The sequence below is a fragment of the Syngnathoides biaculeatus genome, chromosome 10 (genome assembly GCF_019802595.1).
Source record: "Syngnathoides biaculeatus isolate LvHL_M chromosome 10, ASM1980259v1, whole genome shotgun sequence".
Classification (NCBI taxonomy): Eukaryota; Metazoa; Chordata; class Actinopteri; order Syngnathiformes; family Syngnathidae; genus Syngnathoides; species Syngnathoides biaculeatus.
The window spans coordinates 8,070,702-8,087,537 of NC_084649.1; the positions used below are offsets into that span (position 1 = coordinate 8,070,702).

General features: G+C 41.5%; 1 protein-coding gene across 9 annotated transcripts in view; it reads right to left on the bottom strand.

Annotated features, from left to right (window-relative positions):
• slc2a9l2 (solute carrier family 2 member 9, like 2) overlaps positions 1-16,836 on the bottom strand; it is a 112,377-nt gene that overhangs the window by 57,036 nt on the left and 38,505 nt on the right. For all 9 annotated transcript variants that reach the window (XM_061832686.1, XM_061832688.1, XM_061832683.1 and 6 more), the window contains exons 7-9: positions 15,611-15,743; positions 11,032-11,219; positions 8,113-8,223 (exon numbers count right to left, since the gene is read on the bottom strand). In XM_061832686.1, coding sequence (XP_061688670.1) covers positions 8,113-8,223; positions 11,032-11,219; positions 15,611-15,743 — 432 coding nt within the window. The remainder of the gene's footprint in view (positions 1-8,112; positions 8,224-11,031; positions 11,220-15,610; positions 15,744-16,836) is intronic.

Sequence of the window (16,836 nt, forward strand, 5' to 3'; positions counted from 1 at the left end):
TTTTTTGTTGCCATATATCAAATCAAATCAAATAGATCTATAACGAACCGCATATATTAAAATTTAACACGGTCTTTTTTTGGCAGTATGGTGGATGACAGCTCTGAGGTCCAAGCTTCAATCCAATCTGTGCCTGTGTGTAGTTTGCATGTTCTCTCCATGCCTGCATGGGTTTTCTCCAGGCACACTGGTTTCCTCTCATATCCCAAAAATATGCGCGGTAGATTGGTTGAAGACTGTAATGGCAACTGGTTGTTTGTCTCTATTTGCCAGGCGATTGGCTAGCAACCAGTTCAGGATGTCTAATACATTTTTTATTTTCAACTCGTTTTTGACCTTCCAGTGTGGTGGTCGCCAGTTCTCTCTGCGCTTTGCTTGTGTGGGTTTACTTTGGGTACTTTTTTTTTTCAACATCCCAAAATCAAGCATGTCATATTAATTGTAGGCTCCACACTGCCCATAGGTGTGAGTGTGAATGGTTGATGTTTGCATAATGTTTATATGGGCTCTGCGATTAGCTGGCGACTAGTCTTTGGGTGCATCCTGGCTCTCGACTGAAATCAGCTGGGATAGGTTCCACATTCCTGCAACCCTAAACATGACGAGACGTATACAAATTGGGAGTGCATTCTTCGATGTCCTTTGTTTTTTTTTTTTAAATGCTAGACCAGGGGTGTCAAACATACGGCCCGCGGGCCGGATCCGGCCAATCTGGTGGTTTGGTACGGCCCGGGGAAGAAAGCTGCATTGTATAAAAAAATGTGAATTTTCTTTAAAATTTGTAGTTCTTGTATTATCCACTAGGGGGCGCAGTGTTTTAGTACGTGCAGACAACATGAAAGCAAACCTGCGGCGGAACTAGGACCACCTTGACCTGGTAAAATTGAACGTCTGTACAGCGTCTATTGGCGACAATTGCATTATCTACTTTTCCGTTTGCCTCGCACCCTCATCAGCAAAATTTGTCAAAAAGGAGAAAAGTAGACACAGAGTGTCAGACTTTTCAAGAAAAATGGACATGTTCTTATATGTTCACGGAGGTGAATGGGAAACCCGTGTGCCTGGTGTGCCAGCAGCAAGTTTCGGTGCTTAAAGAATACAATATTCGGCGCCATTACAAAACTCAGCATGGTGAAAAATACAACAGTTTGCATGGAGAATTGAGAAAACAGAAGGTAAATGAAATGATGGCGCGTCTGAAGAAACAGCAATCTGTTTTCACCCGGAGCCGAGAAGCCAGTGATGCTGCGGTGAAAGCCAGCTACCTAATTGCGAGCCAAATAGCAATGGCATCAAAGCCGTACAGTGATGGAGAGTTCATCAAAAACTGCTTGCTGACGGCTGCTGAAATTGTGTGTCCTGAGAAGCGACATGCTTTCGCCAATATAAGCTTGACAAGAAATACCGTGGCAGACAGGATTTCGGAACTCTGCAGATTTGGACCACCAACTAAAACGCAAAGTGGGGTCATTTGTGGCATTTTCTGTTGCAATTGATGAGAGTACTGATATCACGGACGTCGCTCACTTGGCCATATTCATTCGTGGAGTTGACAAGACTTTGAATGTCACAGAGGAGTTTCTCGAGCTGGTGCCGATGATCGACACCACAACAGCTGAGGACATTTTCAGCTCCGTCGTTGGCGCGCTGGACAGAGTCGGAGCGGAATGGTCACGCGCCGTAAGCCTGGCTACTGATGGTGCGCCGTCAATGATCGGTAAAAAGGCAGGTGTTGTGACAAAGTTCAGAGATAAAGTACAAGCCGCAAATGGGGGAGGTAATTTTTGGACATTTCATTGCATTTTGCATCAGCAGGCATTATGCAGCAAATCGGTAAGAATGGATCACGTCATGGAGGTGGTTGTCCGAACTGTTAATTTCATCCGAGCCAGGGGTCTCAATCATCGTCAATTTGACAGCTTTCTCAGTGACTGTAACATTATCCATGGTGTGCCTTATCACACGAACGTACGATGGTTAAGCAGAGGTGCTGTGCTAAAGCGCTTCTTTGATTTACGTGATGAAATCGGACAATTCATGGAGAAAAAAGGTAAACCTGTTAAGGAATTACAGTGCCATCTGTGGCTGCAGGACCTTGCGTTTATGGTTGACATCACTGAGCACTTGAATATTCTTAACAAAATGTTGCAGGGACGAAAAAAAATCGTAACACAGTATTATGACAGCATACGTGCATTCAAGTTAAAGCTCGGGTTATGGGAGACGCAGGTGGCAAGCGGTGACCCTGCTCATTTTCCCTGTTTAAAAGATATGTGCGCAGCAAGCGTTAATTCTGACGTGAAACGGTACAAAGAGAAGATTTCAGGGCTGTTGATGGAGTTTGAGAATTTTACAAATACCTCCTACCAGGCTATCCCGCGTTGACAGCACTAGCTGCTAAAACATTGTCCATGTTTGGGACAACCTACCTTTGTGAGCAAATTTTCTCACTAATGAACATTAATAAAACAAAGCTGCGCTCAAAGCTCACATATAAGTATTTGAATGAGATTCTGAAATTGGCTGCTTCTCAGGACATGATGCCTCATATTGATGCACTTGTGCAGGATAAACGATGTCAAGTTTCAAGGGCAAATTCCAAGCAAGACGAATAATTGCTGTGAAAGTTATTCATTTGTTCAAATTGCTTTCCAGATGTTGAAAAACAGTGTTTTTAAGTTCCACAAGGCTGGTACTAAATGTTTTTGGAACATTGTTACTATTTCTGTGATCAGTTTTATGTACAACACACTTAAATATATGTTTAACTGTGTAAAAGTGTTGTTAAAATTGCACATACTTTATTTATGTTCTTATGTTATTCTCTTGTTCATAATATATTGTTCATAATGTAAAAGGAAAATTCTGTTAATAAACATTTTGATAATTTACTCATTCTTTGCACTAATTATTAGTATTAGTGACTAATACAAAGGAAAAAAGTGGGCTTATGGTTAGTTCTATGTAATTTTGCAACGAGTTTACTGGTCCGGCCCGCTTGATCTCAAATTAAGCTGTATTTGGCCCGCAGACCAGAGGGAGTTTGACACCCCTGTGCTAGACTGTCACATTTGCAAACAAAAAGACTCAGTCCAATAATCCTATTCATGGTGATGATGTTGTACTGTTACTGTGACAGTACATGACAAAAAACTTAAATCCTTGATGATATACTGATAGCAGTAAATGAAATCCGCATTTCCCCCAACAGCACGACTCATCTGCACTTCTTGGTAGAGAAACAGAGGTCAAAGCCGTGACTTTAGCACTCATGGTTGACAGGACTAAAACGTCTCGTCATTATTCATCACATCAAGAAGTAGACGAGCCATTAAAGATTGGTAGCCACAGCTTGAGGCAAAACTGGCCTTTCATGTGCTGCAGTATTGGCACCATCCACAGACAGAGCCTTGGGAGAGGTGTTGAGTGCGAAAATGTTCTTTGTTTGCCTTCACAGTTACACTGGCAACAATTAAGCACAAAGACATTAAAAGGACATGTAAAAGTTTATTGTATAGACTCTTTTTGTTTTCTATTGAAACCAATGCAATTCCAGGATAAAAACTAACTTTAATCATGTGGATTCCAAAAAATGGCCAACCAAATGCGAGTGCAAACAGAAACTCAACGGTGCATGGATAGGAAAGTTACTGAAGCGAGGAAAGTCATTCTCATTACAAAGAAGCACTCCTAATAGAAGTTTTACAGCTCTGCAACTGGACTGCAACGCAAACAATCAAAAGCATAAAGAGCAATAACAAAACAAAGGGTATATCAACAGCCAAAAGCAATAGTCTAATCTTTGTATTAGACAGTACGATGGGAAAAGTTCACTTTTGCACTTGATAATTACAGCATTTAAAAAATGTTTTGGACAAGTTGATGATTTTTCTGCAAGCTAATCACCTATCACTATGCAGTGATGAGCCACTATGATCTGTAATAGCCTTCTCTTATTATCTAAATGACTGTACGATTATGGAATTGACCTTAACATGGAAAAGGAACAGAAATGTTCACATCACCGAGTGGTAACAGAACCCACGTTGTGTCCATCGAAGTCAAGTGTTATGTAAAGTATGTTAGCTGTTCTATTCTCAGAAAAGCTCAATTTATCCATTAGAAATTAGAAAACATTATTGCTGCCCGGGTAATGCGTTGTTCATTGACACAAACTGGTGAAGAAAAGATGTAATCCTGCCTTCATATTTACCAACAGTTCTGTCATCTGACATTTTTATGGTTCTATTTCTACAACATAAAAAGAGTATTATTTGGGGGGGGTGGCTGCTGGGGAAAACTGCTGCATGCACCTGATGAGTTTATGTTCCCGTGCCAGTGGCATGGAAATGCTCGCTGTCTGTTTTAATTTGGTAAGTGCTTCACTCCAAGAGATGTCCAGACGATTATATAAATTGCTAGTCCTGGATAAATGGATGCTACTTCATCCTGACATATTGCTTACGCATACATATAACTACAAGTTTGATCTTTAAAAAAATTCTTTAAGCCTCTTGTGGGTGGACGACAGTATATTCCTTGGGGTCATTGTGGGATGTAACCACGCCGAAAAAAACGAGGCGATGTAAAGGGGCAACACAGGCATGAAGACCCTGTCTTTTTTTTTTTTAAAGAAAATTCTCAAGCTCGTTTCCTCCTCTTCTCTCTATTCCGTGTGTCTTCCTGGAGCGCCCCCTCCTCTTCTTGTGTGTGTGTGTGTGGGGGGGGGGGGGGAATCCTGTGGGATTTTTAGCCATGCCGGTTTTGGTGTGTGTTTGTGGGGAGGGGGGGGGGTTCCCACCTCCCACACTTGGTATGGGTGCTTGGGTCTCTGTGGCCTCCTCCTGGTGGCCAGTTGTTGTGGGACCTCATTGGGTCCCTCACTGTGGGACATGTCCCATCCGTTGGGCTGCTCTCGAATGGGCTCCTGGGCCCGATTCCACCTCTTGATTGATTGGGTGGGGTCCTCAGCTTTCGTTGTCCAGGCACAGTAATTAGAGCAGACCTCTGTCCCTTTTCATGTATGTGAAACGTTGTCACTTCTCTTGCGTGTGTCCACAGGCACACACACTTGAGACTTTTTTGCTGGGTATGGAGCCTCTCCCTTACTGCGACAAATAACTCATGATTATGCAAATTATTTGGGTATCTCTTCACTCACAGTCTGGTCCTACAGACATTTATAATTTAGATAGCCACTTTCACCACACTTCAGTTTTACAGCTGGGTTCACAACCTTTGTCTTTGATTCTTTCTCTCCTGCCCTTATACTGTCCTATCTTTTTCTGTCCTTCCCTCATTGGGTACAGCACTGTCCCATAAGACACTCACGTCTAATGTGTCATTGTTCTACTGTAGATATATAAGGATTTGCTTTCATTATCTTGAAAAAAAAGTCAATGATGCGCTCTAGAGCAGCCACTGCAGCCTGAAGCTCTAATGCCACATGCACACAGGACGTCAACTCTGAATTGTCTTCCGCTCTTGTCGCTCTTTCATCTTTCTCCGCATGATGTGCACATACTTACAGCTGACATTGAGGTACTCTTATGCATAATCACAAGGAACTATGTTAGTGTGTCTCCGGGATCATGTTCTGCACCCTCAAAACAAATTCACAAAGTCAAAACGCATGCCTAGAAAACTCGTCATAGCTTAAAGGGTAAATCCAGTGCTTTGCATGAACAACGTATTCAATAGGTCATGTAATATGTACTCTATTTTAACAAAATGACATTAAATCCTCTCTCATTTAATGGTGTTTTGAGAAGAATTTTATCGAGAATTACAAATTTTCAGGGGTGCTGCCATTTTCACGAGTCACATAACTTACGTGCACAGATGTGACGTGTACGGTGCCACACCAAAGGCTCCATTACATTGTGCCCAGCGTTGATTTCTCGGATTTATCCTCATCTGATGAAGAAATAGCAGTATCGGTTGATCAGGAAGACAAATGAATTCTTCTATACAGATTTGAACTTGTGGTTGTAAATAATGTTGAATATTCAGATGGTTCTTCAGGTGGACTGACGCCGGAGTCTGACCACTCGGAGGCCTACGTGTGGGACGTAAATCCGTAAACAAAGGCCCCCGGAGCTCCGTGCCGACAGCTCCGGATGGTTCTTCGGATGGTAATGACGCGGAGTCTGATGAGCGAGCCGAGTGTCGGCGTCTGGCGGAGGCTGCGAGCCGAAGCTCAGCTAACGGCCTCCACCGCCGAAGCTCGGCTCGCGAAGTATTCCTCCGTCTTCACGATCAACCGACACTGTTATTTCTTCATCAGATGAGGATAAATCCAAGAAATCAGCACTGGGCATAATGTAATCGAGCCTTTAATGCGGCACTTTACACGTCACATCCACGCTCGTAAGTCATGTGACGCGCGAAAATGGCAGCACCCCTGAAAATTCGTAATTGTCGATAAAAATCTTCTAAAAACACTATTAAATGAGAAAGGATTTAACATCACATTGTCAAAATAGAGTCCATGTTACATGACCTATTGGATACACTGTTCATGCAAAGCACTGGATTTCCCCTTTTAATGTGTAGCTATTGATTTGCTGCATGTCAAGTGCAATCACAATAACTCATCAATATGGAGTGACTGACAAGAGATGAGTTGAAAGGAGAACCGAGAGATTTCTAAAAGGACACTATTAAACCCCGTTATCTTGTTGTTTCTGCAAATTAAGGACATTCCAAATAAATCCATCCATCCATCCATCCATCCATTTTCCATACCGCTTTTCCTCACAAACTTGCTACAGCATTATCAGTTTTTTTCTTGTTTAAAGATTGAATGATTGTTTTGGTGATATGTAAATAGCTCAGTCCAACCACAACTGCAATAAAGAAAACAACAACAAAGACGCTGTAAAAGGAATCAAATGTGTGGACTACCAGAGAAGCTGTACTTTGAACTCAATTATTGAACTTCATGGTAAGGTACCTTTAACCAATATGAAACGTAATGAGTTTCAGTTAACATTCAATCTTAATGGGTGGAACGGTGATCGACTGGTTAGCACATCTGCCTCACAGTTCTGAGGACCCTGTTTCAAGTACAGCCTTGCCTGTTTTGGATTTACATGTTCTCTGCCACTCGAGACTTCGACATACAGTACCACAGTTCCCATCTGTCATAGGCTTTCTCTTGATCTCCAAATACACAATGTAGCTTGTTATGACCTTCTTTGTAGTTTTCCATTAACATCCTCAAAGCAAATAATGCATCTGTGGTACTCTTTCTAGCCATGAAACGATACTGTTGTAAGTGGGTGAGTAAGTACTTACTTAAATACTTAAATCAGCACTGAGTCTAGTCCCCACTACCTTTTTCCATAACTTCATGATGCATCTTTGTCTATTTTTTTCCAGAATGTCTCTTTCACCTCAAGGTCACATCCTACCCATGGATCTTAGACACTAATTACATGATACCAAACACCCTTGATTTCAAATTTCAGCCTCATCACTTGATCTGATTTTCACCTTTTCACCTCCAAGATATTCTTCCCAACACTTCCTTTAAAATAACTGCTACTCAATTTCTCTTACCATCCACACCATGGTAAATATTTTGAATCTTGCCCCTTATCTAGGGCCTTTCCACCGACTCTCCTGGACACACAATGTATCAACCTTTCTCCAAATCATCATGTCAACCAATTCCCGAGCTTTTCGTGTCTTGGTCTCAACATTCAAAAGGTCCCCACATTCAGTTCTTTCCTCTTGTCTTTCTGCATAAGAACCCCCTTACCACCTCTCTTTTATTTTCGACCCACAATAGCCGAATTTCCACCGGCACCCTGCAGATTAACGGTACCGTACGTTTTTAACCATGGCCGTGAATTATCTCGGCTGGATTTCTTTGGAAGAAAACACTTTTATTTTTTTGGGCAAAATTTTAAGACAGATGCCCTTCCTGATGCAACCCTCAGCATTTGTCCAGGCCTGGGAACAGCCTAGACTTTGCACTGGCCTGTGCCTCTTATAGGGCTGCATTACATGAATGAGCTGTAAAAAGCTATTTCACAATTGCTTTACATTGAAAGGAAACAATGACTACAACTGTGTGTTTGGCTGATTTGTGGTGGCAACACTCACAGAGATGATGGCGGAGAAAGTCTCTACACCCCCGGTGCTGAGGGTTATGTATGGGACAATATTCTTAGCAATTCCTGCTTCCTGTAGGATCCCACTGGTGTAGTACCAGATCTGTAAAAAAGGTAATAGTTCGTCAGTGAAACTGAGACCGTCACTTTTTTTGTTGAAAACAAAAGTAAATGTGTCAAAACCTGGTGAGTGATTAGCCAATAATGAACAACTATCAAACCGAACACGAATTGTTGTCTTTCCTAATAAAACAGCATCCAAGATTTCCCTTCAGTTCATAATTTAGTGATCTTCACTTCTTGCCAACCCGTAGGAAACTGTTGACAAAAATTGCATTTGTTGTTTTGTCTATTCTTTTTCATTTCCACAGTTTACATAAACATACATAATGTTTATATGTGCCCTGTGATTGGCTGGTGAAGAGTTAAGAGTGAAGTACCAGACCTCTTGCCCAGTCAGATGAGAGGCTCCAGCACACCAAGTTTATGGAAAAATTGATGGATAAATGTCATCTTCCTTGCCCCCTTCCAATACTATTTTTTGTTGTTGTTGACAGAGAGAATGAGAAAGTGCAGAAACTTGATCATATCGGCATGGTATTTCAAAAAAAGAATGATCCAGACTTATGCGAACCCTTGTTTTACTCTGCCGAATCAAATTGTTCTTGTAACTTTTGTCCTGATTTTTCAAACTGTCAGAAAGGATCAATGTGATCCGGACACTACAAGATCAGGATTTCAGAGTCCAAATTTGAGGATGTGCAGAATACCAGGATTCATCTCATTTGCATTTTTAACTTTCACCAGTGTCATTTTGCCCCGCTCTTGTCTAAATTGACTTCAAAACTTTTAGGCATAATGCACTGCAAAAGCAATTCAATGTAGCTTGGATTGAAGTACCTGCTAAAATGCTGATGAAGAAATGTTTCCGTTGTTCAAAATACCATATCCAGTGTCGTCATGTGAAGTGTTAACATTGTTACAGGTTCAAATTACATAAAAACATTAGGGAGCATTAACTAACACTCATATTGCAAGTGCATGTCAAGTTTTATCTTAAAGATTTATTATTACCATTATAATTATTATTGTTATTATACTGAGACAAAGATGGGACATCACAATGAATAAGAGCCACTGTGGTTTGCTCAAAAAGAGATTATTTCAAAGTGGAATAGTAAAGATGGATAAATAAATCTTTATAAAAATCAAAAGGATCAGGATCACAAATCATGGTTTGAAATGCTCACTTTGAAGTTTTAATCTTATCTAGACCAATCTGATGCAGACTAAATGTTTTGAAATACTGGGCCCTGGGGCTTTATATCCAATGTGAATCTGGATTCAGTGTTACGATATCCCATTGTCACGACATGACCATCATTCACTAATTGTTATCTAAAGTGTATGTATGTATTTCTACTGCTTATCTGTCAGGTCACGGGGGCAGGAGCTTAAGCAGGGATCCTCAGACTTCTCGCTCCTGACCCAATTCATCCAGCCACTACAGAGAGATCACGAGTTGTTTCCAGGCCACCCGAGAGATATAGTTTATCCAGGGTGTCCTAGGTTGTTACCGAGATCTCTCCGGGGTAGCCCGTAAAAACTGAAGAGGAAATTCATTTAGGTCGCTTGTATCTGGGATCTTATTCTTTCTGTCATGACCCACATCTCGAGACTATAGGTGTGGGTAGGAACATAAAATGACCAGTAAATTGAGAGCGTCGTCTTTGGCTTAGCTCCTTCTTTACCACAACTGACCGATGCAAAGTCTGCATCACTGCAGACGCTGCACAGATCTGCCTGTCGATCTCTCATTCCATTCTTCCCTCAATCATGAACAAGACTGCACGATACTTGACTCCTCCACTTGGAGCAGAATCTCATACCCAACCTGGAGCGTGCACGCCACCCTGTTTTGATTGAGGACCATGGTTTAGTGGTGCTGATTCTCATCCCAGCCACTTCACACTCGGCTGTGAACCACTCCGGTGAGAGTTGGAGATCACGGCTTGATGAAGCAAACAGCACCATATCAATTGCAAAAAGCAACGATGCAATACTGAGGAAACCAAATCACCTCGGCTTCCCCTAGAAATTCTGTCCATAAAAGTTATGAACAGAATCAGTGACAAAGGGCAGTCTTAGCGGAGTTCAACCCTCACCGGAAACAAGTCCAACATACTGCCAGCAATGCTGACCAAACTGTGACACCGGTCCTGCGGGGACCAAACAGCTTGTATCAGGGGGTTCACTACTCCATACTCCCAAAGCACCTTCCACAGGACTCCCTGAGGGATACGGCGGAACTTCTACAAAACACATGGAGACTGGTTGGGCAAGCTCTCATGCACCCTTGAGGGTGTAGAGCTGGTCCATTGTTCCACATCCAGGACAAAAACAACACTACTCCATCTGAATCTGAGATTTAACTTCCCGATGGACCATCTTATCCATCACCCTTGAATAGACTTTACCAGGGAGGCTGTGGAGTGTGATCCCCCTGTAGGTGGACCACACCCTGCAGTCCCCTTTCTTAAAAAAAAAGGGACCACCACCAAAGTCTGCAAAACCAGAGGCACTGTCCCCAATGTCCACACGATGTTGCAGAGGCATGTCAACTTGGACAGCCCTACACTAACCAGAGCCTTTAGGAACTTGGACGAATTTCATTCACCCCTGGGGTCTTTCCACTGAGGAGCTTTTTAAACACCTCAGTAACCTCAACTCCAGAGATAGGAGACCCCATCTCAGAAAACCCAGACTCTGCTTCCTCATGGGAATCTGTGTTGGTGGAATTTAAGAGGTCCTGGAAGTGTTATATATTTAACATGTTAGTAAGTAATTGCCAGTTAGAAGTTAGATTATAATGCGATATTTAGAATATGTATGACAAAGTAAAATATCTTACAGCGTTGAGGCCGCACAGCTGATAGCTGGTCATTGTGACCAAGACGGTGATGAGCTGCCATCGAACCGGCCGACTCCTCAGGAGGTGTAAGACTGAAACTGTGTGGAGAGTTTCCTGAGCTCGTGCCTCTGCATGGACCTCTTCCAATTCAAGAGAAACATCCTTTTTTTCAAGGAATCTCTGAAAGGCTGGTAGACAATCACACACACACACACACACACCACACACACACACACACACACACACACATGAATGGAGTTGATATATGGCATTAATATATACTTTATATACTCTCTCATACATATGCAGTGTGTATGTGTGGACATATATATATATATTATATATATATACACATACACATATATCCACACACCATGTATCCATGCATACATTTTCTTCCGCTTGTCTGAGGTCGGGTTATGGAGGTAGCAGCTCTAATAGGGAGGCCCAGACCCCCTTCTCCCCCACCACTTTACAATTCAATCACCTCTTTTGGGGGAACCCTGAGGCGTTTCTAGGCCATTTGTTCGTCACCAGGAGGAGATATTACTGAGAAGATCATTGAGATCTGTTTTAATGTTGGATTTTTTTTTTTTTTTTTTAGTTCATTCTGTTTGAAAGCAGATGGTTTTCTTGACTATATGCAGACTGGTACACTGACATTTCTTTGAACTTGTAAGTGAAGCTCTCGGGGGAATTTGTTGGTGATTTTCTTCACTTTAATCGTCCATGTTAAAAACTCAGTGGTGACGCAACCCCAGGGTGTCTGCAGATTGAGGGCACAACCTAGACTGGGAATGTCTTCAAAGGAAATTGAACTCAAGCAAAAAATAAATCACTGGATTATTTAGTTGCGATAGACACCTCACTATGAAGGCAGTATCTAAATTTTTCAAGTCATTCAGCAAAAACAAGGTAAATAATGACACTTAGATATTTAAATGTGATGACAAATGGTATAGCATTATTATTATCGTCATCAGAATCATCTTTATTTGCCAAGAATGTCAAACACACACAATGTAATTTGTCTCCATAGTTGGAGCCACTCTAGTATGCCAACAGATTCATTTGACAGAGAATACATTTCAGACATAAAGACATTAAAAACACAGTCACTAAGCAATGAAAGTTGATCAGTAATGTGGTAATGCCAGTATTTTTTTTTTTTTTGACAATGTGCAAAATTGCATAGTCTTCCAGCAATCAGAGCAGTTGAAACGACGAATAGAACAACAGTCCGGTGCAATGAGCATTGTGTTAAGGGTGCAGAGACTTCTGGAAATGTATGCAACATTATGTGACTAGTCGTCCGATCATCTGGGACAATGTTGATTATACAAATGGTGTAGACAATACTCGGGCACATAAGTGGCCAGTATTGGTTAACAAACGATATACAAATAGTGGAGCATGGGGAGACTACTGCAGTGAGTGCATGACCAATGTATAATTGGCCCGACAGAGATAAGATTATGGAATTGGAAAAATCATAGTGATTGTGGATGAAAGTTGTCCTGCTATGTATTGTATCGTGGGTGGTGCTCCACCAATCTTGATCTAAAAAACACCACTGCGTCTAAGGCTCTTATTATCCACGTCTGTGACCTTGAAATGGAGGTCAAGACCACAACGCACTTTGAACATGACAAGCAGCAAGACAGTTTAGATAAGAGCATGCTGGTCCTGTCAGATGCTGACAAGACCTTCCAGGGTGACCCTTCAGATAGTAGGTACGCATTGTTGACAGCGATTTTTGCTAATACATTGATGCAACGCAAGCAAACATTGATTTGATGGAGGACCGTGTGATTTTTGTGTGTGTAATTTGAGTAAGCAATCCTTTTGCCAAGCACTCTTCTTTTCCACAAGGACATAGTCCAGCAGACAGTGATTGGCTTTGGGTGTCCGAATTCCAGCACATGCATTGTCAACTTTTTTTTTTTTCCAAATACAAAACAGCGGCAGGAGCAGCAGCACAGACATGCCCACTGCATGAGGCTTGATAAATGTAATTATCTCCCAGCATGTCAAGAGGGAACTTGCAAGATTTTAGACACAATCTTGTTTTTTATGTTGACTGGAAATAGGAAAGAGCACTTTTGAGTTCAATTTGATGTGACGCATTGGGGAGCATAAACAAAGACAGATGGCAGCTAAGTAATCAGAATTAAAGTGTTCCATTGAAAAAGAAAGTAGTCCTCGATGGCAAAATGTTTGACAAACCAAGGTCATTGTACAAAGTTTGTTATGGTTTTTATGTTTTTTAGAGATACATGACAACACAGATTGCAAACATGTTTGTTTCAACGCATCATTGTTTTGAATGGCATACATTAATTTATTCTGAATTCAGAAGAAATATACATTTTCCCAAATGGCACAATGCTATAATAAAGGGGGTCATGTGCATTAGCAAATAGAGAATGCTCCAGTTAAAGCAGTTATGGTGTTGTACAGTTCTGTTGTTTTTGCGCAGATTCCTTCAGTTTATTTACAAAGTGCCACTGCCTGATGTGCTTAGTATAGAGTGAAGAAAATGAACACCCTGGTATATTGCAAGTTCTCCCACTTGGAAATCACGGAGGGGTCTGAAATTTACATTGTAGGTACATGTCCACTGAGAGAGATAATCAAAAAAGAATAATCCAGAAATCACAATGTAAGATGATTAACAATTTATTTGTGGAATACAGCTGCAAATAAGCATTTGAACACCTGTCTATCAGCTAGAATTCTGACCCTCAAAGACCTGTTAGTTCACCTTCATTCCATGTATTACCCTGAATCATATGCACCTGTGTGAGATCGTTAGGTGCATAAAGACAACTGTCCACCCCATACAATCAGTAAGACTCAAACTGAAATGAAAGAAGCTAAACATGACAGTCAATCTCAATCGGAGTGGAGCCCCATGCAAAATATCACCTTATGGGGCATCAATAATCCTTAGAAAGGTGCGGAATCAGCCCAGGACTAAATGACAGGACTTGGTCAATGACCTGAAAAGAGCTGGGACCACCGTTTCCAAAGTGTTTATCTGCATATGGGAGAGGACGACTGCACTGTATTAAGGAGAGGATGACTGGAGTCATGTATTGTGAGATTTTGGGGAACAACCTCTTTCCCTCAGTCAGAGCATTGAAGATGGGTCGTAGCTGGGTCGTTCAACATGGCAATGACCCGAAGCACACAGCCAGGAAAACCAAGGAGTGGCGCCGTAAGAAGCATATCAAGACTCTGGTGTGGCCAAGCCAGCCTCCACGCCTAAATCCATTAGAAAATCTTTGGAGGGAGCTGAAACTCTGTGTTTCTCAGAAAAAGCACAGACTCTGTACTTGCAAACAAAGGTTACTGTACCAAATGTTAACATTGGTTTTCTCAGTTGTTCAAATACTTATTTGCAGATGTATCACACAAATAAATCATTAAAAAAAATCATGCATTGTGATTTCTGGATTTTTCTTTTTAGATGATCTCTCTTACAGTGGACATGCACCTATGATGAAAATTTCAGACCCGAACATGATAGAACTGGAGGTAGCAGAAATGAAGATGTTGAGGTTCTCGCTTGGAGTGAGCAGGTTGGATAGGATTAGGAATGATATCATTAGAGGGACAGCCAAAGAGGGATGTTTCGGAGACAAGGTTCGAGAGAGCAGACTTCGATGGTTTGGACATGTTCAGAGCCGAGAGAGTGAGTATATTGGTAGAAGGGTGCTGAGGATGGAGCTGCCGGGCAAAAGAGCAAGAGGAAGACCAAAGAGAAAGTTGATGGATATTGTGAAGGAAGACATGATGGCAGTTGGGGTTAGAGAGGAAGATGCAGGAGATAGGCTACAATGGAAAAAGATGACACGCTATGGCGACGCCTAACGGAACAAGCCGAAAGGAAAAGAAGAAGAACTTGCAATATAGCAGGGTGTTCAAATATTTACTTTCTTCATTGTAGGCCAGTAGTTGGATTTTCATGAGTTCTACACTACCACACCTTTGTAATTATAATGTGTTTGGCTTGATAAATAAACAATTCAGCGGCTTTCCACAAAATATGAGGCCAAATGCTCAGTAGTGCTATTACAATCATGACAATCAGCACCGATGAATAAAGCAGGTATACATTATGTGGTGCACCTGTGTGTATCATCGCAGGATTTCAAGAGAATTATCTTGAGCATAAAAGTACTCAAAATACATCTGATCAAAGTCTGTCTCTTGATATTACATTTCTGCATGCTGTGATATACGGTTTGAGCTACAATTTGCATTTGAACATGCTGCTTTCACGATTAAAATACCCATTTATGGAAAGCATTTTTTCAAAACAAAAGGTCCAGTAATTTCACTTTTTTTTTCCAAATACTTGGTGACATGGAGTTGTAAGCGAGACTGCTAAGATCCAACAATACAACAAAAATGCTGTGCAAAAAGAACAGTACATTCTATTGTATTTAGATTCAGGACTGCTCCAAGAACTGAAGGTTACTAGAGAAGCTGTATGTAGCCAATGCAAGGGTTTGTGTTCTAAAGCAGAACCTGAGTGAGAGTGCTGTAATGACGGTGTTGTCGCGGGTATTACCTTTCTCTGTGGCAGCCTGATCCCTCTTCTCAATCAGCAGGTAGCGAGGACTCTCTGGAAGGAAAGGCATAACGCAGAGCTGCAGCACAGCCGGCAATGCCAGGAAAGAAAATAAGTAGTTCCATTTGGACTCCTGCAGTCAAGAATCAGCCAACAATGGAATCAGTCATCAAGATCTGTTATGGATGCTCGAGTCTGTTTCAATTACAGTTCATGTCTATTGAAAGCAACAGGTTATGAAACAAAAAGATGAATAAATGCATTTTTTAGCATTCATCTTTATCCAGAATATGAACAAACATTGTGACCCCTACTTTTCTGACCCAGGTAAATGCAACACAGCAGGCGCAGCAACTGTGCACTCGCGACCGGGTAGCTTGGTGGTGGTAGTTTTGTGGACAAGTGCATCCCAGCACAGCTCAAAGAGAGATGTCTACACTGCAGTGGGTGTTTATAGCACACGTTATTTGCTACCAATCATTTCATTACTTTTAAAATGTGGGTCACCCGTGCTGCACTTACGGTCGAGACATGGCGGAAGCAGAGATAACCAAATATTTCCAAAGAGCAATGTGATTTAAAGTGATTCGCTGGAGTCCGGGAGATCAAAGCATGCAAAGTATATTCATACGTCAGCTGGGATTGACTCCAGCTCACCCGCAAACCTAACTAAGAGAAGTGCAAAATGGCACGATGGATTGAATACTGCAGGAAGGGATTGCAGTTTATTGTCTCTTTTCACTGTTACAGGAGGGCATTTGTGTTTAAGGTTGGTCATCAGCTAGCAAATGCCATTTTAGATGGGTGTGTATAGCATTTGTGCTTTGTTATAGTTCAGCTGCCATTTTTACTCTCATTGCTATGCTATATGAAACACAAATCAGTTAGTAATAAGGCCAATATAATAAATGCAGACTATCAGAATTGTTTATGTCACAATTGTACCATGTGGTGCTCATGGGGTGGCTGCAAAGATGAATAGACAAACAAAGGTTGATTTATGGGAATAATGGAGGTCATTTACATAGTCACTGGTGGATAATACAGTATATGCCCACCCTTCACAATGTGCCTCTGAGGCGACATATTAATCATTTACACCTTGGTAGATTTATAAGAGTGGATACATTCTATTATCAAGGAATCATACAGACAAAGGAAAAAAAAAAGCTGTGTTATTCAGGATGATGTATTTCTCAGCATGAGCAGGTTGTTGCTAAACCAAC